Source organism: Piliocolobus tephrosceles, chromosome 18 (genome assembly GCF_002776525.5).
Source record: "Piliocolobus tephrosceles isolate RC106 chromosome 18, ASM277652v3, whole genome shotgun sequence".
Taxonomy (NCBI): Eukaryota; Metazoa; Chordata; class Mammalia; order Primates; family Cercopithecidae; genus Piliocolobus; species Piliocolobus tephrosceles.
The window spans coordinates 31,182,924-31,209,208 of record NC_045451.1 but is presented as its reverse complement, the minus strand read 5'-3'; the positions used below and the strand labels follow the sequence as shown (position 1 = coordinate 31,209,208).

At 36.1% G+C, this 26,285-nt stretch overlaps 1 protein-coding gene across 1 annotated transcript in view; it reads left to right on the top strand.

Annotated features, from left to right (window-relative positions):
• The window catches only part of SMAD4 (SMAD family member 4), a 57,330-nt gene that overhangs the window by 18,575 nt on the left and 12,470 nt on the right, over positions 1 to 26,285 (top strand). Inside the window, exons 5-10 of the mRNA XM_023207526.1 lie at positions 4,138 to 4,350; positions 7,331 to 7,450; positions 7,547 to 7,663; positions 9,083 to 9,133; positions 18,627 to 18,810; positions 20,206 to 20,374. Of these exons, the coding sequence (XP_023063294.1) occupies positions 4,138 to 4,350; positions 7,331 to 7,450; positions 7,547 to 7,663; positions 9,083 to 9,133; positions 18,627 to 18,810; positions 20,206 to 20,374 (854 nt within the window). The remainder of the gene's footprint in view (positions 1 to 4,137; positions 4,351 to 7,330; positions 7,451 to 7,546; positions 7,664 to 9,082; positions 9,134 to 18,626; positions 18,811 to 20,205; positions 20,375 to 26,285) is intronic.

The following is a 26,285-nucleotide window of genomic DNA, read 5'->3' as shown; positions in this document are numbered from 1 at the left end:
TGCACTCCAGCCTGGGCAACAAGCGTGAAACTCTGTCTCAAAAAAAAAAAAAAAAGGAACCGTTGTCATCTTAGAAAGGTGTGCTGTTGTTCTGGAGGGAAATTAGTAGTAGTTTAGCACATTTTTGTTTGCAGAATTTTATAGGTGGGTCAGAAATACTAGGTGACCTTAACCAAAATTTAGGAAGAGTATGCAGTTCTACTTAATTTTATTTTCCACCTTTCTCCCATATCACTAGTAATGGAGGAAGACTCAGTGCCTTGTTGTGCTCGTTAGTGACTAGTAGGTTTCTGACAAGGTGGGTTTATTGTTAGGAGCTGTTGTGGTGGTCTGGGAAGGGTTGCTTTAAGATTGGTTAAAACTCTGCCTCTTTGCTGTGCAGACATTGATATTATATCACTTCTTTTTTTTGAAAGTAAACACGCTTCATATCTTCATCGTTTTCCATCCATGTTTTTGGAGAAAACATTTGGCTCAGTGGGTGTTAAAGGTTGGGAGACTGCAATGTTAAGTGTATCTGAATCTCTCTATGGGGCTGTTTGTGAGGGGGTTCAAATTCTGAATGCTCATTACACACCTCCCCATTCTAAAATTATTGATGCACTGTTACTGATGGGATTGTATGGGTTTTTTAGCCTTTCTTTAGTTACTGTAGGACTGTATTCAGCCTTGTAGGTCCCCCTAGTGGTGGTTTTGTAAAGGCTGTCTTCAGTGCCTTATTTCCTCAGAAAACAACTGGTATTTCTCACAGCTGCTTCTAGATTTGGACAAAGGAATAATATAAGACCAGGTAACTAAAAGTTAAGAAAACTCAAAAACTTCATTTTTGAGTTAATGTCTTATGGTAGTCATTTCCAGCCTTTTAATCTTTCATGAAACTTTCTATGACCACGTCAACCTGTGTATTCATTTTAACAAATATTTAATGAGCATGTATTGCCTGGTACTGTGTTAGTTTCAGGGATGCTAAGATAATAAGGTATGTTTTGTCTGCTCAAGTGAGCTTATAGTCTAGTGGAGGAGAGAAAAAGTAAATAAGAGAGTGATAATACCATCAGATAGGTGCTATGTTCTGGCTGCTGGTGATGATAAAGAATACAGACCTAGGGTGGGCCCAGTGGTTTCAGCTTTTTTGTCACCTATAGAGAATATATTCTTTGACCCTCTTAGAACATTTTCTTTTTCTTTTTTGAGACAGAGTTTTGCTCTTGTTGCCCAGGCTGGAGTACAATGGTGGGATCTCGGCTCACTGCAACCTCCGCCTCCTGAGTTCAAGTGATTCTCCTGCCTCAGCCTCCTGAGCAGCTGGGATTACAGGCGCCAGCCACCATGCCCAGCATTTATTTATTTATTTTTTGTATTTTTAGTGGAGATGGGGTTTCACCAGGTTGGCCAGCTGGTCTCGAACTCCTGACCTCAGGCGATCCACTGTCTCAGCCTCCCAAAGTGCTGGGATTACAGGCGTGAGCCACTGCACCCAGCCCTCTTAGAACATTTTATAATCACTATATATATGTAAAACTACTTTAAAAATATGGTTAAATAATAATAGCTGACACTTACTGGGTACTCATTGTGTGTCAGGTCAGACTGAGCTAAATGATTTCTGAGTATTGTGTCATCATTCTCATGATACTTCTACATGGGAGGTGGGATTATTTATACTTTAACAGGTGAAGGGGCTGCTACCTGGAGAGGTGAAGGAACTTGCCCAAGAATAGACAACTAGGAGAAGCTGGAGTAATGTGTGCTTGCTATTAGATATTTAAACAATGGGAAAATATTACAAAAGACGGCAGACTTCATGACAGCAGGGATATTTGTTTTGTTTATGGCTATATCCCAAGTACTAGAACAGTACCTGGAACATAGGTGCTCAAGAAATATTTTTTCAGTGAATGAATTTGTTGAATGCTAGCCCATAAAGAGAAATATTTAACAGTTTGGTGTCTGTTTTTCTGGACTTTAAAAAATATATACTATATGTTTTTTTAATTTTATTTTTTTGAATAGGCAATACATGGTCCATAAATCAAAATACTATAAAAAGGTATACAGTGAAAAGAAGTGCTCCCACCCCTGCCCCCATTCCCCCCTAATTCAGGTAATCACTTTTTTTAGTTTCTGGTGTTTCCTTCCAGGGTTTCTATATGCAAAAAATACATACCTCCTTTCTTACACGAAATGTATACTGTGCATACTGTTCTGGACCTTGCTTTTTTACTTAGAGTATATGATTTTTTAAACATGCATATGATCATAGTGTACAATAGTGTTTTGTAACTTGCTTTTTTTCTCTTGGCAAAAATATATTGCAGACTTCTATCCTTGTTGATACCTTCAGTTTTACCTGAGAAACATTATGGATTATCTGGGGTTAAAGAAATCTGTAGACCAGTAGAAGTTTCGAACTTACATTTGGGAAGTTTAGCCAGCATATTTAAGGCAAGAAAGATTTATGAGTCATAACTGTTTAAAAGCAGAATGCAGTAGGTACTTAAAGATGTTATGATTGCTGATTACACTGAAGAGTCACCTGAAAAGCAAAAGCAGTGAGTACCAAGTTGACCAGTTGTGTCCTCAAATCAGATAGCAAAACCAGTAAGTTGGTAAAAAGATCCTGGTCATTATAACAACAGAAAACCTAAAATGTCCAGGAATTAATTAGAGATGTCAGGATTTATATGAAGAAAATCATTGAACTTTGTTGAAGGGTATAATACAAGGCTGAATAAGTGTAGACATACCAATTTTATGCCCCAAACAATTCTTTTCTTTTTATTATTTTTATAATTTGGCCAGTGTTAGTGATGAGTGGTTGTGTTCAGTTTTTTTATTGATACATAATTTGTTAAACATCCTTTTGATTATCTTTTTGTTTCCATAAAATTTCTAAAGAGGAACTTTGGAATGGGATTTATGGGTCTTCAGAATATCATCTTTATGACTTTTGATGCATGAACGTACTTCTTAAGAGGTTTTTAAGAGGTTGCACATAGAAGCTTGCACAATGGATGATTATTACTGCCTTGAAATAGTCTCAATTTAATAAAAAATACCCATGTAACTTAACTGATATTTACATGTAGATTTTTTTCAAAGGTTGACATAGGGAAAGATAAGGGAAATGATGTGCTGGTTCTTAATGAAAAAGGAAATGTCTTTTTGTGGTCTACTAATTTACTGCTTTAAGAAGAGAACCTACTATTAGTTCAGTGGATTGTTAAGTTCTGGAGTAGTGTTAGTTCAGAAGCAATAAAGGATTGGTTGTTAAAGATAAAAAGCAAACCTTAAAACAATAACCTAAAACCAAAAGGAAGGTTCCGGGCAGACAATTAACATTTATGCAGTTCAGTTTCAGTTTTCTTTTTCTCATACAATAGAGCAAACTATTTCCTGGTTTGTTAATGGAAAGGTGTTATGCTATATCAGCTGGAATCTAGCTTTACTTATGAAGGTGTAACCACATAGGTGAAAGATTGATTACTGAGTTTTCTCACACCGTATGTTTATCAAATATTCTTATTTGGGTTGGGTTTCTAGAGGGAAATTTCAGCTTGACTTTTCATTTAGAATTTTTCTGTTTGGTTCTAAATCTATAGGGGACATTCAGTACACTTCATTTTTAAAGAATATGTTGCTTAACAATAATTCTAGATCCTGGAATTGGATATCTGTCAGATCCCACTCATATCTCCACAGTGTGAAATTAGCAAAAGGATGTAGTTAAATACTCAATCTCGATTTAGACCGAATAATTGTTTTTCTCAGCTGGATACTCATTTTCTAGCCATTTGGTTTTTGCCTACCTTATGTATTTAGGTGATTATTATTCTACGTTTATCAAGAAACTGAGGAGTACCTTTTTAGGATTGTTGCTGGAGGCTGTTGGAACATAGACTAGCTTCGAATTTGAGAGTCAGATTGATGGATAAAGTTTATCTGACACTGTTACCATTAAATAATGACTTTTGCTGGTAAAGTAGTATGCTTTTAAAATAATATGAAAAAATTCTGATTTAAAGTTATTTACACTGTAATTGATTTTAGATGTTATATTACTTGCTAATAAGATTTTTTTTTTTTCTGGGGATAGAAGCTTATAAAAATTTAAAATATGTTTAATTTTCTACATAGCTCCATCAAGTATGATGGTGAAGGATGAATATGTTCATGACTTTGAGGGACAGCCATCGTTGTCCACCGAAGGACATTCGATTCAAACCATCCAGCATCCACCAAGTAATCGTGCGTCGACAGAGACATACAGCACCCCAGCTCTGTTAGCCCCATCTGAGTCTAATGCTACCAGCACTGCCAACTTTCCCAACATTCCTGTGGCTTCCACAAGTGAGTTCTAGAATCAGATGTAGTCAGCAAGTTGAGTTTTCCTAATCATTGCTTATTTATGTGTAGTCATTTGGGGGGAAACTCCAAGTAAGTAAACATTAAAAGTAACTGTGGTATCTTTCATAGGTAAACAGGTGTTAGACAGGTATGTACAATCGCTTGGAATTTAATGGCTTTGATTAGAATATTGATTCAAATTAGTGATCTGATCTGAACTTTACTATTACATGTAGAAGTAAGTAGCCTCTTAAGCTCTCAGATAGATTTTGGAGAAATATTTAAATAATTAACAAGTAGTTTTGATCCAGGATGTTTATGAAGGTCTGTGTTAATGGAATTGCAACCTTTCTTTTAATCCAGTGTTCTTATTTTGGTTTATCTGGGAGAATATTACCTTATAGTAGTTGTCTTATTTTCTCACTGTGCAAAGGGATCTTGACAAATTTGTGTTGTATTGCTCAAGATAGACATTAAGTAATTAAGTCAATTTTGATGTAAGCTAACTTCTATATCTCTTTTAAAAATATTTGTCTATATTTTTAAAAAATTAGTCTGTTTCAGAAGGATTCTTCTTTTCTGCCATATCATAGGAGGCAAAGGGGCTGCTAGGTTTAGGTTTTTTGGGGCCTGATGATATGACCTGGTTCTGTTACTTATTTTCACAGTAACCAAAGGTTTGATAGTTTGCTGCCTGGCAAATGAAGTAGCTTTTTTTGCTTTTTTTTTTTTTTTCCAGTTAATCATAGTGCATTGTCTTGGCATGTGTATGGTGTTAGTTGCATGCAATTGCTAAAGGAATTGTATGTAAACCTACATCAGAATAGATTTTTGACAGCTCTGGTCTAATACTGTGTTAGTTGCTGCCAAAAGTACCATTATTCTATTTGCTTTACTATCAGATTAGATTCAACATAGAAATTTTGATCTTTGGAATAAATGGGGGACTGATTTCTGTAATTGTGAGTTTTCAAGTGAAGTATACCAAAATTTCCCCTCTTTAATTCATTACACCACTTCAAAGCAATATGTTTTTGGTTTGCTATATAAGAGATGACAATCTCACTATAGGCAGCATATTCTAAATGAGTCACATAGGTTAAGCACTTGAGAACCCAGATCCTTAAATCACTTGGTGCTTCTGTTATCTGTCTACTTTTTATTTACCAAATTAGGAATATGGTTGACAAACAGTGGGTAGTGATAGAAAATAAAAGAAGGTACATTATAGCCGCTTGAATGTAGATTAGTGCTAGAGCACAGCTACCTGCTTCTGTTTATATTATCTGGAGATTGAATTTCTGTGCCTTTGTTAATGCTTACTAAAGTGACTTCATTTTGACTGTTTTGTTCCCTAAGGTTGAGTCCTATTCAAAGATTAGAAAAAGTGATATAAATGAAATGCAGCTAATTTTATCCTGGTATTTTTTGGGTAGATTTTAATAATCAAATACTGTAAATACTGTAAGTTTTAGAACTTGTGTCAAAATGTTCCCTTAGATCTCAAAAAGTATATTGATAAAATTAAATGAACAAAAAAGTTGAACTAAAATAGAAGATTTGAAAGGCTATTTTACATGAGCTGATATAGTCGTAGTGTTTAACTTTATTTTACATACTTAGAATTGTATAAGGGAAGTATTCAGTATGGATAACTACAATGGGTCACTTTACAATTTATGTTCATTTGACACCTGAATATTTTAAGAATTTCCTTTTAAATACCTGTAAATTAAAATAATTTATCCTGTGTAGTTAATGACAATTTTTGTAAGTTAGCTAAGAGTATTGCATGTATAATTATTAAAAACACGAACAAAACCATAATTAACCTTTAAAGATAACTTGCAGAATCTGGGGGATGAGTAGGAAGGGAGGTTGCTAAAATGTCATTTTTACAGATAAATAATTTGGGGAGTATTGAAATATTCTCTTTAGCTTTTGGTTTTGTAATTCTTAGCTTTAAGGAAATGTGATATGTAGAGAAAAGAAAAATATTCCTTTTCTTTGATAGTTTGAGCAATGGTGACATTTGCTGTCTTCCATCTGATTATACTCCCATTTAGAAAAGAATGAGGTGATGCCAGTTATAAATAATTATAAATTTAGTGCTTTCCAAATGGGGTAGACAATCAACTTAATTAATGCTCTTTAAGAAATCAAATTTCCACTTTAAAAAAAAAAGCCTTAAAAATGTAGGACAGTAAGCAATATCATTGGATGGTTTTTGAATAGAATAGAAGCCAGGAGAAGTTTGCTTCTCTTGGTATATTGCATACAGAGAGGGCAACTAATTTCGTGTAAATCTGGGAATATGATGGTGTTGTTGAAAAGAAATGATTCTTGGTTTATAAAAGCTCTTGAAAACATTCGAAAGTAGAGTGATAGTTTTTTTGTTTGTTTTTAACCAGTAAATGGTATATTCATTGGACAGCAGAGCTAGATCTTTTTAACTTCTTCCTCTTCACCATCACATCCTATTTAAAATAATTTTCTGCTCTGCTTTTCTCTGTCAAACCCTAGCATTCTGCCATTACTAGTACCAGTGCTGATAATGATTAATTTTTCAGTTTTCAACATTTTCTTGAGCCTGGATTTTTGGAGTCCTAATCAGAAAGGTCCAGAGAGAGAAGTGGTTGGAGTGGCCAGGATGAACTGATATACTTCTGAAGAAGTTAATATGATAGGCCAGACATACAGTGGTGTTTTGCTGGCATTTGAAATACGTTTGTAAAGAACTAAGCCACTAAAATTCGCAAGACATTACCTAAAATGGAATAATTTTGAGCTTCTTCAAGTTAAGGTTTGTCTTTATAGATGACTTTAGGTTTTTTTTTTAACCTGATAGGCCATGGGTGAGTTACACTTTTTGCCCATCTTTGTGGTTGTACATTATCAGATAAAATTAGTCCTTCATTTAGTATATGAAATCGTAAGATGACATCTATGAATGTACCATGTTAATGTCTTCTTGTTCCTCTAGGTCAGCCTGCCAGTATACTGGGGGGCAGCCATAGTGAAGGACTGTTGCAGATAGCATCAGGGCCTCAGCCAGGACAGCAGCAGAACGGATTTACTGGTCAGCCAGCTACTTACCATCATAGTATGTACATACTTTAAAAAAATCTTTTAAATAGTTGAGAAAAAAGTAGGCAGCCTTTATAAAAGCAAATTAACCCATGTGGGCCTTAATTTTTAGACAGCACTACCACCTGGACTGGAAGTAGGACTGCACCATACACACCTAATTTGCCTCACCACCAAAACGGCCATCTTCAGCACCACCCGCCTATGCCGCCCCATCCCGGACATTACTGTAAGCTCTTGTTTTTGTTGTAAGGGCTCTTTTTTTTTTCCTTTTTTTTTTTTGGTAGGGCTTTGTTTTCTATTTTTTAAAAATGTTTTTACATCTTTTATTCATCCTGTGATTTTGTTTCATTAAATAGTGCTTTTCAGTATTTTTTGTAAACAGTATTATTTTTCGTAGTTATCATACCTTTTTATTTTAGAGGAGTGATGTTTGCTAAATACATTTATTTCTCTGTTGCTAATGTTTCATTAACATCACATTGATTTCCATTCATTTGTTTGTTTACTTTGTATATGTTCTTAGATCTCATCTGTGTCTTGTATATCCACCCATAATGGATTGAAACCCTTTGAGCACTGAGTTCTCAAGGTTTTCCTCAGCGTAGTATTCAGTGTACTTTGGATAATGTTGAATCTGTAGATAACTTTGTGCCGGCATGATTGGGAGGAATACCCTACAGATAGCCTATAGTTTCAGGTAGAATAGGAGCACTGTTCATATGGCTTAGTAAAATCAAGAGTATAACTCTTTTATATACATTAAATTCCTTCTCGTTATAATATTAATAGTACCAAAGAAAACTTAGAAAACATAGAAAAGTGTAAATAAGAAAAGCAAAATTACCCTGAATCCTGCTACTCAAAAATAGCCACTTCTAATATTTTGTCATTTTCCTTCCAGTCATATAAACAGGTATATGTAAATTGACAGGGGGCTCCTACTCTATGTGTATTGTATATATCTTGCTTCTTTTCAGTTATGTTACTATTTTTTCCATTTCTTAAAAGAATGTAATTTTTTAATGGCTGCCTAGGCCATCATAGTGTTTAAGGGTGCTGGGTTTGGACCTTTAACAGGCTTGTGTGACCATTGGCAAGTTATTTCACCTCATTAAGCCTCAGGAGCAGTAATAGCAGTATCTACCTCAAGGGGTGTAAGAAGTAAATGTAATAATTTATGTGAGGTGTTTAGCACTGTGTCTTAACACATTACAAGTTTCCAATTATGTTAGCTATGATTCCATTAAATAAACATCCTTAATTAATGTAAGCACTTGTTTTTAGAATAGACCTAATAGTTTATTATTATACATTGCATTATAAATTGTACTGTATTGGATGTTACACGAATAATTCATTTATGATCTGTATTAAATATTGGATGAAAAATTATGTGTAAATTGTGTAATAATAACACTTGGCAGATGGCACTAAAATGTTAGTTATTAAATATCCACAAAAGTGTTAATAGTTTAAGACTATTTGCTTATTGTAAAGTAAACTTTTAAGTCCTTAGACATTGCATAAGCTTGTTTTCAACAATTCCTAACCTATAATAGTTATATTTAAGTAAGATTTACTAAAAGTTTTAGCATTAGACAACTTTTAATAAATAAAAATGGAATTTTTGTTGTCTTTTCTTTAGGGCCTGTTCACAATGAGCTTGCATTCCAGCCTCCCATTTCCAATCATCCTGGTAAGTGTATTTCAAAATTGATTTCCTGTATTTAGATTTAGTGGTGATTGAAACGTGCAAACACAGGCTTTAATAGAATTATAGGGTCACTTCTCAGATAAGTACAATACTCATCATGACATGAGTTAATCAACAGTATGAATAGCCGATACAGTCACACATAGGCTGTCTATATTTTATTCAGTTTAACTGTCCCCGAAAGAAAAGAACTATCTTTTCAGCTAAAATGGGAATTACAGAAATGCTGGCTTCAGCATTGAATACATACATATGCAGCAGAATAAAACTAGGTTTCAAAATAGAACAGCTGTAAAACTATAGCTTAAAAAGCCAGGAAAGAATCTTAAGTACATGCTGAAAAGAAAAATAATTCACTCTATTATTCAGGATCTCTGGTTAACTGGAATTTAGAAACTATTTGATTAAATTGTATACAAAAGAGTAAATAGCTATATAGCTTTCCTCAGTTCAAAGTTTGTGTATAATTTTTGAAGTTATAGAGATAATAAAACAGAAAACTCTTGAAAATGAAATACTGAAAGTCCCTTGTAACACAAACATAGATTTTGAATTTTTTTCTCATCCCTTCATATCTGTTTTTCTTAGCATAAAAAGATGCAAATATATTACTTCAACTGATCACCTTAATTTTTTGGCAACTATAAACTCAATTTTCCTCCTAATTAAAGTAACATTATTATGAAGAATTATATTTTTATTTTTACTTGTTTATTTTTGAGACAGGGCCTGGCTCTGTCGCCCAAACTGGAGTGCAGTAGCATGATCTCAGCTTACTGAAGCCTTGACCTCCTGGGCTCAAGCAATCCTCTTGCCTCAGCCTCTAGAGTAGCTGGGACTATAGGCAGGTGCCACCGTGCCTGGCTAATCTTTGTATTTTAGTAGATACAGGGTCTCACCATGTTGCCCAGGCTGGTCTCGAACTCCTAGGCTAAAGCAATCCTTCTGCTAATAATTTTATTTATTTATTTTTAAATTTTTTGCTGAGATGGGATCTCGCTATGTTGTCCAGGCTGGTTTCGAACTCCTAGCCTCAAGTGATCCTCCTGCCTTAGCCTCCCAGAGTGCTGGGATTACAGACATGAGCCACCACACCAAGCTTGAAGAATTAAAAAAATTTTTTAAATGATTTTATTTTTCATCTTTCTGGGTACGTAGGAGATGCGTATATTTATGGGGCATATGAGATGTTTTGATACAGGCATGTATTGCATGATAAGCACAACATGGAAGATGGGGTATCCATCCCCTCAAGCATTTACCTTTTGTGTTATAGTCTATACTCTGTTATTTTAAAGTGTACAGTTAAATTATTGACTACAGTCACCCTGTTGTGCTCTAAAATATTAGACCTTATTCATTCTAACTACCTTTTGTACTATTAACCATCCACACCTTCCCCCAACTCTCTACTACCTTTCCCAGGCTCTGGTAACTCTGGGTTACCGTTCTACTCTCTGTCTCCATGGGTTCAATTGTTTTGATTTTTAGGTCTCACAAATAAAAACATGTGATGTTTGTCTTTCTTTGCCTGGCTTATTTCACTTAACGTAGTACCTCCAGTTCCATCCATGTTGTCACAAGTGACTGAATCTCATTATTTTTTATAGCTGAACAGTACTCCACTGTGTATAAGTCAAGCATAAAGAATTTTAAGCATACCAGAATAGTACAGGAAGTTCCCCCGTTGTACTCATTCCTCAGTTTCAGCTATTATCAACTTAATGACCAAACTTATTTCATTCATACTCTCTTTCTTCATTCTATATTATTTTGAAGCAAATCCTATAGCATAGTTTTATGTGTATCTTAGTATATACTTCCAATAAAGGTTTTTAAAAACACAAACACAGTGCCCATAATGATTAATTTAAAGGGTAACATACAATTCTTAAATAGGCCCACATAATTTTCTCTGTGTAAATAATGTTCTGTTATTGATTGTGTTGGTTTCAGTTTTTCTTCTAGCTGTTTAAAAAAATAGAAGGGAACATCTTTGTGTTTATAACTTTTCTCATATTTTAGTTTAAGAGATTTATAGAATTTCTAGATTGAAAGGCCATATTACAGTGACATCAGAGTGTGAGAACCAGTGTTACTGTGCTGGCTAGCAGTAGATGTGATAGTTTAATAAACTTTCTGCTGCTTTAAGAGGCAAATATTTGTTCTGGTTACGAAAAAAGTGATGCTAGTGGAGCAGAAGCATTCTTTTAACAATATATATTTATTACCTTCTTTAACGGATTTTCTGTGTTATATTGTGTGTTGTGATTTTAAACATTTTTGTAGGTCAAGGGGTCTAGCCTTTTCATAAAACACTTTTTTTGAGAAATGTAATACACAGAAAAGTATATAACACAAATAAGTATATAGTCTGACATCACTAAAACCAGTACTCATGTAACCACTACCCAGATCAAGAACTAAAACATTACAGCATCCCAGAAACGTTCCTACCCCATGAATTTTGTCTCTGTCAAAACCTTCTCTTTCCTTCTCCCCAGAGGTAGCCACTGTCCTGCTTTTTATGGATAAAAAGCACTTTTTTTTTCTCTTTTCTTTATTTTTTAAATTTTTTAAAATTTATTTTGAGATGAACTCTCGTTCTGTCGCCTAGGCTAGAGTGCAGTGGCGCAATTTGGCTCACTGCAACCTCCACCTCTGGGTTCAAGCCATTCTCCTGCCTCAGCCTCCCGAGTAGCTGGGATTATAGGCACCCACCACCATGCCTGGCTAATTTTTGTATTTTTAGTAGAGATAGGGTTTCACCATGTTGTCCAGGCTGGTCTTGAATTCTTGGCCTCAAGTGATCTGCCCCATTGGCCTCCCAAAATGCTGGGATTACAGGCATGAGCCACTGCACCTGGCCCTTTTATGCTGTTTTAAAGTGATGAAGACATCCCTAAACAGTCTAGTAATCTGGCTTTACTTGTTTTTTAAATTATATAAATGGAATTACTGTATCAGGATCTTGATTCGTGTGTGTGAATATATTGTGACAAGAGGGGAAAATCTAGAGTCTGAAGAATGAGAATTTTTGCTGGCTATCCTTGAGAGTCATTAGTGGCTCCTGGCAATTTGGGGATCTCAGTGTTCATATAGCTTAGTGGGAGGTAGTCTGCAGCAGTGAGGGTAATCAAGGCTCTGAAGAAAGACCTACCCTGCATTTAGCTAGTCATTTGGACCTCTTCAGTACTTGCCTTTGGCCTCTTGGTAGATTTAATTCATTCTTTTCATGGTAGAACTGGTGTTTAGGCCCGACATCTCCTGGTTAGAAAATAGTATTAATCAGTTGAGGCTATGCTTTTATAGTAGTGTGCATTGACATTAAAGCCTCTGTCTTTTTTTTTTTAAGAAACCAGGTCTCACTATGGGCCTCTGTCTTTAGATAGAATAAGGAAGTGATTTATTGGTGAGGCTGTCCTGAAAAGGTCTCTGTTGAGGTAGTTGCCGCAGAGGATTTGCTCTGCATGCACACCTTTGATGGAGTTAGCAGGTAGAACCCAAATGGTCTTTGGCTGTGGATACTAATGGGCCCTTGAAGAGTTCTAGCTCACAACTCTTCCTCTTCATTTCTCCTTTTGTACTGTTTCAAGAATATTATAACTGATTTCCCTGTTAGGAGAGCTTCCAGTTCTAGTACCCTCCTTCTCAACTGTATCTCTACTGCTACTCAATATTTATTTTAAAATTTGAATCTAGTTATTTTCTTTGCTAAAGAACTTGTTCCCCTACTCAATGCTTGGCCATAGGATAAAGTCCAAATTCCTTAGCTAGGCAGAAAAGAATCTCTGGTCCTGGTCCTTGTGTGCTTCTCTAGCCTCATCTCTTGATGCTTTAACCTAGATATATCATCCCTCTGCTTTTTTCTCGTACTCTATATTAGTTATCTATTCCGCAACAAATTACTCCAAAACTTAGCAAATTGAAACAATAACAATTTGTCATATCACTTAGTTTCTATAGGTAGGGATCTACACGTGGCTTAGCTGGGTGGTTTCGGCTCAGGATCTCATGAGGTTGCACTAAAGTTGTCAGCTGGGGCTGCCATCAACTGAAGGCATTTTCAGAGGCTGAAGGATTCACTTTCAGGGTCGTTTACTGACATACCTGACAAGTTAGTGGTCTGGGTGGTGGTCTCGTTGGCAGGAGGCTCCAGTTTCTCTTCTTGTGGATTTCTCTGTAGAGCTGCTTGAATATCCTTATAATGTGACAGCTAACGAGTGATCAGGAGAGAGTAAGACAGAGTCTTGGTGTCTTTAAATACTTAGCCTCAGAGTCACATCATCATATCTGTAAGAGTCCATGTCCTGTGGGAGGGGACTACACAAGGATGTGAATATCAGGAGGTGAGAATCATTGGGGGTCATCGTGAATGGTCCCGTGCTCTCCTATCCTCCCAAATGTGGTGAGCTCTTTGAAAATCCAGTGTAAGTGTACTACTGATGGGAAGCCTTTCCTAATCCTTTGTTCCCTGCTACCTAGTACTTGATAATTGTACTAAATTATAATTACTAGTTTACATGTCTGCTATCCTTGCTTAATGTAGAAAAGAAGCCAAAATTTAAAACTTTGTGTAGGTATATGGTTAGTGTAGACCCTTATACGGTGTGATGAAGCAGTGCTAAAATATTCTACCATAGATTTAGAGCTATTTAAACAGGAAATATACATATACCTTTGAATCTTTTGTATGTGTAAAAATCATCAATAATATATAGTAAATTTATTTTGAGAAATTATTTTTGAAGATAGTTACATAAATGTTTTAGGAAATAGATGATATAATTGTAGAAAATGAAAATAAAGATTGGTCGTAATTACCTTGGTGTTAAAAGATTTCAGATAGGCAGCATACTTGGTAATTCCATGTGTTGACTTTGGAAAAGTTTAATCACCTCATTTCTTTTTTACCAACTTATTGTTTTTGCTTTTTCTTAAAACTGAGGTATATTCACCAAATTGAATATTGATTGCAAATTAAAGTGAAAGAGTTCTTCAGTGTCTGAGGTTATTTTGTTCAGATTAACAAATGGATTCGAAACCCACAAATTTCCAACTTCAGGTGTGTTCTAAACTTTGGAGAGTACCTTTTTGTATTAATAAAAGATTCTCACCGGGCATCTCGTCCATTTCTTAATAATAAAGGTAATAATTCATAGCGAGTCACTTAGGTGCTTTAAGCAAATCTTTACACTTTATTTGGAATGACTTTATTTTTATTTAAAATATTGAAGATAGGCAGAGCACTTTGGCTTACTCCTGTAATCCCAGCACTCTCAGAGACCCCAGGCCAGGGGATCGCTTGAGCCCAGGAGTTTGAGACCAGCCTGGGCAGCATAACGAGACCCCGTCTCTACACAAAAGTACCAACAAATTAGCCAGACCTGGTGGTGTGCACCCGTAGTCCCGGCTACTCTAGAGGCTGAGGTGAGAGAAGCACTTGAGTCGGGGAGGTCAGGGTTGCGTGAGCCATGATTGCACCATTGCATTCCAGCCTGCATCTCAAAAAAAAATACGTAAAAATTCTGAAAACAAAAAATTGAAGACAATACCTTGGAGATCTAAATCTTTCATTATAATTTAACAGCATTTATTTGATAAGACGGTACTTTATAATTTCCCCATTACAAAAGGTATTTAGATAAGTTTTTTCATTGTAAACAATTTTTTTGTTAACTCAGTCTTTTAAAACCTTTTCTTTGGCCAGTGATGAGCTGTTTTGGGCTTCATGAGACTGGCTTAACTTCACTGATTTAGGAGCAAAAAAATAAAAATATCAAAGTTAGCTTTTAACTATCTTACTCCCTTTCAAATGAGTTGGGGCATTCAGAAAGCCCACTCTGTGCTGAATAATTCCAGCCTTCTGTTGATACTAGTTTTGAGAACTGCAGAGTTGTCATTATATGGCATTAGTCCTTGCAGGCAAAAGTGTGAAGAGATTCTAGAAAAGTTTAATAGTTGTTTCCTATTACTCTCCCCTGTTTTTAAAATAAGAATGATCCCTTCTGACTGATTAGCAAATTGAGAGTGGAGTAAAAATTTCTTCACATAGTGCTTTGTATCTCAGTACTGTCAGATTTGCTAGGACTCATTTAGATGAGCTCTAGCCTTCTGTGTCCTCCTAAGTGGTAGCCCACTTACCTTTGCATTCCTAGGCCTTTTTAAGTCACTGATCGGTGGTACAACTCTCCTATGCTGGTTTCTTTTTATTCTCAAGTCTCCTAAAATGTGTCTCCCCAGTACTAGTGTGTCAACTCAAACTAAACCTGTTCAGAGTGCAGCTTTAGATAACCACTGTTGTTTGATGGTGTCTGAACTATTAAGACAAACAAAAACAGTTACTTTAGTGAGTAGGAAATAATAAAGTAAGGTTTAGGTGCAGTTGCAAATGTTATAAATAATGATGATAAGAATACATTTTTCAGGCCCGGTGTGGTGGCTCACAGCTGTAATCCCAACACGTAGGGAGGGCAAGGCAGGAGGATCACTTGAGACCAGAAATTCAAGACCAGCTTGGGTATCATAGGGAGACCCAACCCCATGTCTACAAAAAATTTAAAAAATTAGCCAGGCATGGTGGCCTGCACCTGTATCCCCGGCTACTTGGAAGGCTGAGGTGAGAGGATAGCTTGGGCCCGGGATAGCTTAGGATAGCTTGGACTGCAGTGAGCTGTAATCGTGCCATTGTACTCTAGCTTGGGCAAGAGAGTGAGACTCCCATCTCCCCCCTCCTTCCAAAAAACGTATTTTTCTTAAACATGGAGGCTATAAAACTCCCATTTACCTCCCATCCCCCGAATTGACTCTCACAGAAAAAACATTGCTTACCATGGAACTTTGCTTCTGGTTAGTATCTTTCGGTATAAACCAGGAAATGTGTGTACTTGGACCTCATATTTTTTTTTTTTGAGACAGAGTCTCACTCTGTTGCCAGACTAGAGTGCAGTGGCACCATCTTGGCTCATTGCAAACTCCACCTCCCAGGTTCAGGTGATTCTCCTGCCTCAGCCTCCCGAGTAGCTGGGACCACAAGTGTGTGCCAGTGCCACCATGCCCAGCTAATTTTTATGTTTTTAGTAGAGACGGGGTTTCGCCATGTTGGTCAGGATGGTCACCATCTCTTGACCTCGTGATCGGCCCGCCTTGGCCTCCTAAAGTGCTGGGATTACAGGCGTGATCCATCACGCCTGGCCCTCATTTTCTTCTTACCTAGTATTATAAATATTTGTTTATAACTAAATTTAACATTTGGACTGATTGTGTAAAGACCACTTTTAAGTGCTGTTACTGTTTTTTTGCTGTGTTTTTTTTTTGGCCGCCAAAACATTGGGTGATTGATGTCTTAGACAATCTCTGTAGTTTTGGTTTAACCAGTATACCTATCAGTTGTTCGCTGAAGCTTCTTGTCCATAGCATAATGTGATATCTTCACGTTACATTTTCTATAGACAATAATTTTTTTTTTGTTTTTTAATATTTGAGATGGGGTCTCTGTGGCCTGGGCTGGAGCGCGGTGGCACTCTCATGGCTCACTGCCGTCCTGACCTCCCAGACTTAGGTGATTCTCCCATCTCAGCCTCCCATAGCTGGGACTACAGATGTACACAACCATGCCCAGCCAATTTTTCTATTTTTCGTAGAGATGAGGTTTCACCATGTTGCCCAGGCTGGCCTTCTTCCTGGGCTCAAGTGATCTGCCCATTTTGGCCTCCCAAAGTGCTAGGATTATAGGCATGAGCCACCATGCCCGGCTGAAAATAATTTCATAAATACTTCAAAACTGGCTTTTTAAGAAGACAGTCAGTGAAGACACTTAATGTATCACTGGTTTTTGTGTTCTAATCATAATGAAATATATTTAAACAAATATTTATCTTTGTGACGAGTTCATTAGCGTGACATGGCAAAACATTTGAGTTTTTAAGTTTTTGAATTATCCAATCTTCATGTGATCTGTTTTGGTAAGTCCTCATTGGAAAGTACTTTATTGCTTGGCAGCATTTCGAAAAGTAATTAGGGTACATAGCTTTTACAAGTTGTTTTCTTTTTAAAAAATTTTAAGCATCAATCATACTTCATTTTAGGTTATTTTTTTTTTCCCCATAAGATCTGGGTTTCTTTTTTGTCATTCTAAGTAACTTTGTTGAAAGTAAGATTGTTGAAAGTTTTATTGCTTCAAATTCTGGTTTAAAGTTCATAAACAGCATATTGAGATACAGATAAATCTTTTAAATATGTCGAACCCATTTCCACCCTAGGGTCTTTGCTATTTGCTTCCTCTCTGAAATCTGTTTACAGTCTTTACATAGATAAAAGGTTATTCAGATCTCATCTTTTCAGATAGGATGTCCCCTACCATCCAGTCTGAAGTGTTCTTCCCAGTCATCTGCTATTCCATGCCCTGCTTTATTTTCTTCACAGTCAGTGTTCATCGTTACCTGAGTTATTTTATTAGTTAGCTTATTTGTCTGCCCCTGCACCTCTGTGAGAACGGGGACTGTAGCTGTTTTGTTTCCTACTGTGTATGCAGTGCCCAGAAAGATCCCTACATACTCTGTAGATATCTGTGAAATGAGTTAAAACAGGAAAGCCAAATAATTTTTATGTATTTGGGCTTGATGTAATAATTATTGTATACAAATAAAAATTAGAAGTACTTGATCAGTTGTCTTTGCAAACCAAAGTAGCACCTCTTTTTTTTCCCAATTATTTAAAATTGTATATTGCTGTTCAAATGAATACACTAAATACGTCTTCAAAGTTAAAATTATGGTAGTTAACGTGACCTGACTTCACTAAAAATATCTTTTGCTATGGCATAGATGGGACAAATGTCCTTCTATCCAAGAGACAATTGAGAATCTGTGTGTACAACAACGGTGCGATTAGAGTATAATTAACCTTAACTCAGGGATGGGATAGCTGATTTGCTTATGCACTTTCTCTCAATTAGGGAATCTATAAAAACATGTCTTGAATCGATGTTATTCAAGGACAGTTCCTTGGAATACATCATAGGGTCAGTGTGTTTTTAAAAAATGAAAGTTGAGGCTACATAGAGAATATGAGTAGTCAAATGAAACATCATGGTAAAATAATTTATTTTAGATTCTGATTATTTCTGTTTCTTCAAATTCTCAGTTGACCTGGTCCTTTGAGGTAAGAACCAAATTCCAGATTTTAAAAAATGACTTTTAGAACTTGAGGATGAGTGGTAATTAGAAATTTAAAAAAGAAATGACTTTAGGGTTTTAAGAACAGTGCTAGGTACTCAGCTAGAAAATAGAAGACATGGGAATTCCTGTTTTTTAATGCATTATGTTATTTTAATCCAGTTGTTTTGGGGGCATTACATTTCCTCTCCCCTTCCTTCACCCTTTCTTTTAGGAAAAGCTTTGTGTTGTGGAGTGCAAGTGAAAGCCTTATACCTTTCTCTCATGGGAGGATGTTCTTTCCCATTTATTTCCTATAGCTCCTGAGTATTGGTGTTCCATTGCTTACTTTGAAATGGATGTTCAGGTAGGAGAGACATTTAAGGTTCCTTCAAGCTGCCCTATTGTTACTGTTGATGGATACGTGGACCCTTCTGGAGGAGATCGCTTTTGTTTGGGTCAACTCTCCAATGTCCACAGGACGGAAGCCATTGAGAGAGCAAGGTATTGATTGTATGGTCAGATAGTTACTTTAAAAATTTAGCATAATACATTGTCTTTTATTCAAAGTTATGTTTTCCCATTTACATTATATGTGTTCTTAAATATAAATAAAAGAATAAAGGTCATGTTGAAAATTCAGAATTTGTAAGCACTCCATCTTCATTGTCGATGTTTTTGTTGTGTAATATATAATGATAAAAGATAGCCTTTTTTATGTTAGTAGATTTCTGTTTCAAATAGTAAGTATACCTTTTGGAATTTAGTTTGAAAATTTTGTTTTCTGTGATCATACATTTCTACAAATTACTGAAAGGAAGTAATATTAAAAGAGAACACGTTTCTGAAAGTTTTAGTTACAATGTTAAAAGCATTGGTAATAAAAGGGAAATGGTTAAGTAAATTATGATAAATTTTTCATTTTTTATATAGTCATTAAAATGTTTAAAAGTTTGTATAATGAAGTTGGGTGCGGTGGCTCACGCCTGTAATTCCAGCACTTTGGGAAGTGCACTTGAGGTCAAGAGTTCGAGACCAGCCTGGCCAACATGGTGAAACCTTATCTCTATTAAAAATACAAAAATTAGCCGTATGTGGTGGTGCATACCTGTAATCCCAGCTACTCAGGAGGCTGAGACAGGAGAATTGCTTGAACCCGGGAGGCAGAGGTTGCAGTGACCTGAGATCGTGCCACTGCACCCCAGCCTGGGTGACAGAATGAGACTCCATTTCAAAAAAAAAAAGTTTATATAATGAAATGGAAATGCTTACAGTGAAATACTACAGGAACATACCATTTTAGCTACTGTATGATCTCAGCTTTTTAAGGATGTGTGTGCTAAAGAACATAATCTTGGCTCTATCACTTGCTGTCTGACTTTGGCAAATTATCTAACCACTAAGCCACTTCTGGCTAATAGAGTTTTCTGTGATGAAGAAAATGATTTATATTTGCACTGCCCAGTTCAGTAGCCACTAGCCATATGTAGCTATTGAGCACTTAAATTATAGCTCACTTGATTGACTAATAGGATTTCTAATTAGTTTTAATTTAATTTAAATAGTCACATGTGGCTAGTAGCTATCAATTTGGACAGTATGCCTTAGTTTCCTTATCTAAAAAAATAGTAATAGTACTTATTGAGTTGTAAGGGTTTAATGAGAATTCATACTACATGCTCCTGACACATAGTAAGCGTTGTATATATGTGCATCATTATTAGATATGAACAGGAAAAGAAAAAAGAAGGAAATATACAAAAATGTTAATAATAGCTGTCTTTTGGTTTTGTATGATCATTTTTAATTTTTCAATATTAAGCATGCTATACAGTCTGAACTAAAATTTAATCTTAAGTATTTATCAAGATAAAATGTAATTTCTTTTTTCTTCTTAAGGTTGCACATAGGCAAAGGTGTGCAGTTGGAATGTAAAGGTGAAGGTGATGTTTGGGTCAGGTGCCTTAGCGACCACGCGGTCTTTGTACAGAGTTACTACTTAGACAGAGAAGCTGGGCGTGCACCTGGAGATGCTGTTCATAAGATCTACCCAAGTGCATATATAAAGGTTAGTTACAATTTTATTTGAATAGTTTAGACTTAAAGCTCTATTTGTTGTCAAAAGAATTGAAATCCAGGTGGAAGGAATGGAAAAACGTTTGTTTTAAGTATAAAGCACATTTTCGGAGGGCATTTATTGACATGATCAGTAATCTAGTTTGGTGGTTGCCAGTTTGTTACATGTTTTATTTTTTATTTTATTTATTTATTTATTTTTGAGACAGAGTCTTGCTGTCATCGCCCAGGCTGGAGTGCAGTGGCGTGATCTCGGCTTACTGCAACCCGCGCCTCCCAGGTTCAAGCAATTCTCGTGCTTCAGCCTCCCAAGTAGCTGGGATCACAGGCACATGCCACTGTGCCTGGCTAATTTTTGTATTTTTAGTAGAGACGAGGTTTCACCATGTTGGCCAGGCTGGTCTCGAACGCCTGACCTCAAGTGATCCTCCTGACTTGGCCTCCCAAAGTGCTGGGATTACAGGCGTGAGCCACTGCACCAGGCCTGTTACATGTTTTATAGTAATACAAAGGCTCTTGAAAATACTGAGTGAAATTTCCAAAGTTGTATTCCTTTAACTTGAAATTTGTAAGAATCAGACTCTGGACTTTCATCTTAGCCAGTCTTCAGGATTTTATGGAAGGGAATTCTAAAATTAATAGCTTTTCAAATTAAGAACCTGATGAGCCTGAAATATTTTTCACTAGTTATTATATATTCAACCTATTTGAATTTTACTTTATAATATAACCTGTTTTTCAAAGAGATAGTTGTAATTAGATAGCTTAAATATATTTTTAATTTTGCATCATCCTCAGCATTTTCATTGTCAGTGATTGTAAATTGGTGGAATTAACTCTATCTCATAACTTATTCCCAGGAGGTTGCTTAGGGTAAAAATAATATAGCCCCATAGCATCTATAAAAATGGAATTGCCTTTTGTCTTACAACAGCAATCCCAGTTTCTCATTTCCAGTTATAGTTCAGTTAAAGAATATTGGAATTTTTTTATATGACACTTTAAAACATACCAAGTATAGACAAAATAATAAACCACCTGTACCTGTCATCCAGCTTCAACAATTATCAGCATTTTACCAATCTTTAATGTGTTTCTCCCCCAATTTTTTTTTCCTGGCATCGTTGAAAGCCAATTTCAAACAGCATAGTCACTCATAAAATATTTCTGTGTGACTCACAAATCTATACAGACTTCTGAAAAACATAATCTCTGTGCTGTTTATTAAACTTAATAAAATTAGCATCAATTACCTGTTAAAATTTTCAACGATAGAGCATTAGTTATAGTTTTAGTCTGTTAGAACAATAGAATAAAACAACAAAATATTATATTTATTGATAGGATATCCATGGTATAGAAAAGTTAGTTACTAAACAATACATAAGGCCTGATTCAGTGGCTCATGCCTGTAATCTTAGTACTTTGGGAAGCCGAGGTTGGAGGATTGCTTGAGGCCAGGAGTTTAAGACCAACGTGAGCCACAAAGTGATAACCCGCCATCTTTACAAAAAAATTAAAAAATCAGCTGGGTGTGGTGGTGCATGCCTGTAGTTTTAGCTACTTGGGAGACTGAGATGGAGGTATTGTTTGAGCCCAGGAGTTCAAGATGGCGGAGAGCCATGATCATGCCACTGTTTTCCAGACTAGGTGATAGAGTGAGACCCTTTCTCAAAAATAAATAAATAAGTAAATAGACAATACATAGACTATGATCCCATTTTTGTTAAATGATGTCATGGTATTTGTATTTGTTTATACGTACCCATAAGTCTAGAGTGGCATGTATAATGCAGTTGTCTCTGTGAGGTGGAAATTATTTGTATTTTGCAGTTTTTTTCACAAGAAATTTTTATATTGATTATTTATGCTTTATTATTATTACTATTTTTGAGACACAGTCTTGCTCTGTCGCCCAGGCTGGTGTGCAGTGTTGCCATCTTGGCTCGCTGCAACCTCTGCTTCCAGGGTTTAAGTGATTCTCGTGCCTTAGCCTCTCTGGTTGCTGGGATTACAGGTGTGCGCTACCACGCCTGGCTAATTTTTGTATTTTTAGTAGAGATGGGGTTTCACCATGTTGGTCAGGCTAGTCTCGAACTCCTGATCTCAAGTGATCTGCCCAACTCGGCTCCAAAAGTGCAAGGATTACAGGTGTGAGCCATTATGCCTAGCCTGTTGTTATTATTTTTTAATGGCTTTGGATTTCCTTATATGTTTTGTAGTCCATTTTGTATTTGTTGGCCAAGGTTGTTTTGAGAGAATTCAGTCATTTTATTTTTTATTTTTTCTTCCTGTCATTGCTTCACCCCATGTGGCAATTTTGCCTTACCCTGGCATCTGGGATTCACATCTCAGAACCAAATCTTATAAATTTAGGAAGTAGGGGGATTTTGTCTCCTGAGGAAATTGAGTTCCATTCTGCAGGTATGCTTGGGGCCTAATTCCCAATTGCCTAGATTTCTCTGAAACTTTTTCCTGCCATGGGCAAGTATTTTATTCCTAGGTGTACTTCTGAATTGGCTGTATTTTGCCAGCACTTGATTTATGGGCAGGTGCCCAGTTGTAGCCCCCAGAGAGTTTGACTATTGTCTCTCTCCATATTATTCCAAGAAGTCAAATTCCTGTCCCCTGCCCTTTGTTTATGGTCTTGGTACTCCTAGTACCTCCTATCTTTAGTCTCTGCTCTCCACTGTGGGTTTTATTTATCATCAGTTTGGATGTATGGGTTGTTTCTGTATGAATTCCATGATCATTTTGGAGAGGATAACTATTTTAAATAGTTTTTCTGTTATTTGTATGTGGTTGGAGCAGAGAGAGAAGGTGATTACGTATACCCACTTACCCATCTTGACTGAGAAGTCTTTTATGTTACTTATGTAATTTAAAATGACTGGATAGAGAACTACAGTGTTGAATATATACCATGTGCCAGATAGTATTTATAAACTTAATCAGATATGGAGTAGTATTTAAAACAATTGGGCTTAAAATGTGGAGTCTTGCAAGTGTAATTTCTTGGATTGTCAAATAAATATATTGTGACTTATTTATATTTTGGTACAGATGGCCTTTGAAAAGGCCCCAAAGTGTGAGACAAGTCATCATTTGATAAACCACTGTCTTGGACAGGTCTTAATAGTGATCTCATACTTTTACCATGAACGGTAGATAAATATCTTGTTGGACAAGATATTTGAAGTTAAAAAAAAATCTCATTTGGTTATATTAACTAAGATTTTAAAATAATTATTTCTGTTTACCAAGTATATTACTATTCTTTAGAAGAGTCTTACTAGTCAGAAAGAGACAGTTACAAGTACAACCCCTATCCACAATTTCACTTTCCATGGCTTCGGGTGTTTATGGTCAACCAAAGTCCAAAAATATTAAATGAAAAATTCCAGAAACAGTTCGTAAGTTTTTTTTTTTTAATACTTTAAGTTCTAGGGTACATGTGCACAATGTGCAGGTTTGTTACATATGTATACATGTGCCATGTTGTTGTGCTGCACCCATTAACTCGTCATTTACATTAGGTATATCTCCTAATGCTATCCCTCCCTCCTCCCCCTCCACACAATAGGACCTGGTGTGTGATGTTCCCCTTCCTGTGTCCAAGTGAGCTCATTGTTCAGTTCCCACCTATGAGTGAGAACATGCGGTATTTGGTTTTCTGTTCCTGCGATAGTTTGCTGAGAATGATGGTTTGCAGCTGCATCCATGTCCCTACAAAGGACATGAACTCATCCTTTTTTATGGCTGCATAGTATTCCATGGTGTATATATGGCACATTTTCTTAATCCAGTCTGTCACTGATGGACATTTGGGATGATTCCAAGTCTTCGCTATTGTGAATAGTGCTGCAATAAACATGCGTGTGCATGTGTCTTTATAGCAGCATGACTTACAATCCTTTGGGTATATCCCCAGTAATGAGATGGCTAGGTCAAATGGTATTTCTATTTATAGATCCTTGAGGAATCGCCACACTGTTTTCCACAGTGGTTGAACTAGTTTACAGTCCCACCAACAGTGTGAAAGTGTTGCTATTTCTCCGCATCCTCTCCAGCACCTGTTGTTTCCTGATTTTTTAACGATTGCCATTCTAACTGGTGTGAGATGGTATCTCATTGTGGTTTTGATTTGTATTTCTCTGATGGCTAGTGATGATGAGCATTTTTTCATGTGTCTTGGCTGTATGAATATCTTCTTTTGAGAAGTGTCTATTCATATCCTTTGCCCACTTTTTGATGGGGTTGTTTGTGTTTTTTTCTTGTAAATTTGATTGAGTTCTTTGTAGGTTCTGGATATTAGCTCCATAAGTTTTAAAATGTGCACTGTTCTGAGTAGATGATGAAATCTCACTCCATTCTACCTGGAATATAAAACCTTTTGTCCAGCAAATCCATGCTGCCTACACTACCCACCCGTTAGTCACTGAGTAGCGAGCTCAGTTATCAGATTGACTCTCATGGTCTCACAGTGCTTGTCATCCAGTAGCCTTTATTTAGTTTATAATGGTCCCAGAGTGCAAGGGTAATGATGCTGGGATATTGTTAAAATTGTTCTGTTTTATTATTACCTATTGTTAATCTCTTACTATGTCTAATTTGTAAGTTAAACTTTATTATGAGGTTTATGAGGTATGTATGTATAGGAAAAAACATAGTATATGCACAGTACTATCTAAAGTTTCATGCATCCACTGGAGGTCTTGGAACATATCCCCCATGGATAAGGGAGGACTACTGTATACCTTAAAATTTAACCATTGGCATTTTCTTCACTTGTTTTTTGGGTAGCAGTAACTAAGGGATTTGTAGGTTGTCAGATTTTCATGGGAGATGATATTATTGGGGTAAATTGTATGTAGATAACATGCATCCCTGGAAGGAGTGCCCACACTTTGAGTACACATACCTGGGCACGTACGTGCGCGCATGCGCGCGCGCGCGCACACACACACACACACACTTTTTAATTAAAATGAGGAAAACAGACTTGGAGAGCCATAATTTCATTTTATAAGCCAAGAAGCTAGTACTCAATTGTGGTTTTTTCCCCTTCTAAGTTGACTTTTTTCCCTGATTCTCTCATGACATAGTAGTCATTTTATACTTATGAAAATCTGATGTAATGAAATGATGTTTTACAAGCTTTAAATGAAGCACGTTTGAATTCTCTTTAAGTGGTTTTGTTCTTTTGCTTTCAAAAGTAAATCTGTTTTGTGTTGTTTAGCACTGGGCGTTCCAGGTTTATAATAGCTTTATTGAGATTTTGAGAGATAATTCACATGACATACAAGTCACCCTTTTAAGTTGTACAATTCAATGATTTTTAGTATATTCACAACTTTGTGCAGTTATTACTACTCTTAATTTTGGAGCGTTTTCATGACTGTGGAAAGAAACTCCATACCCTTTTAACTATCACCCCCAAATCTCCATGCCCATTAGCTCTATTCAACCACTATTCTACTCTCAGTCTCTATAGATTTGCCTACTCAGGGTATTTTATATAGAAGAGAATTATGTAATGTCGTGTTTTATGACTTGCTTCTTTTCACTAAGCATAATGTTTCAAGCTTCATCCATTTAACACATATCAATACTTCACTCCTTTTTATGACTGGATAGTACTCCACACATATTTTGTTCATCAGTTTATCCATTGATGGACATGATTTCCACTTTTTGGCTATATTCTGAAGGATACTACTATGAACATTTGTGTATAAGTGTTTGTGTGTTTTCATTTCTCCTGGGTACATACCTAAGAGTGGAATTGCTGGATTGTAAGGTAACTCTATGTATAACTTTTTGAGAAACTGCTCAACTGTTTTACAAAATGGCTGCACCACTTTACATTCTCACTAGCAGGGTGCAAGTGTTCTAATTTCTCT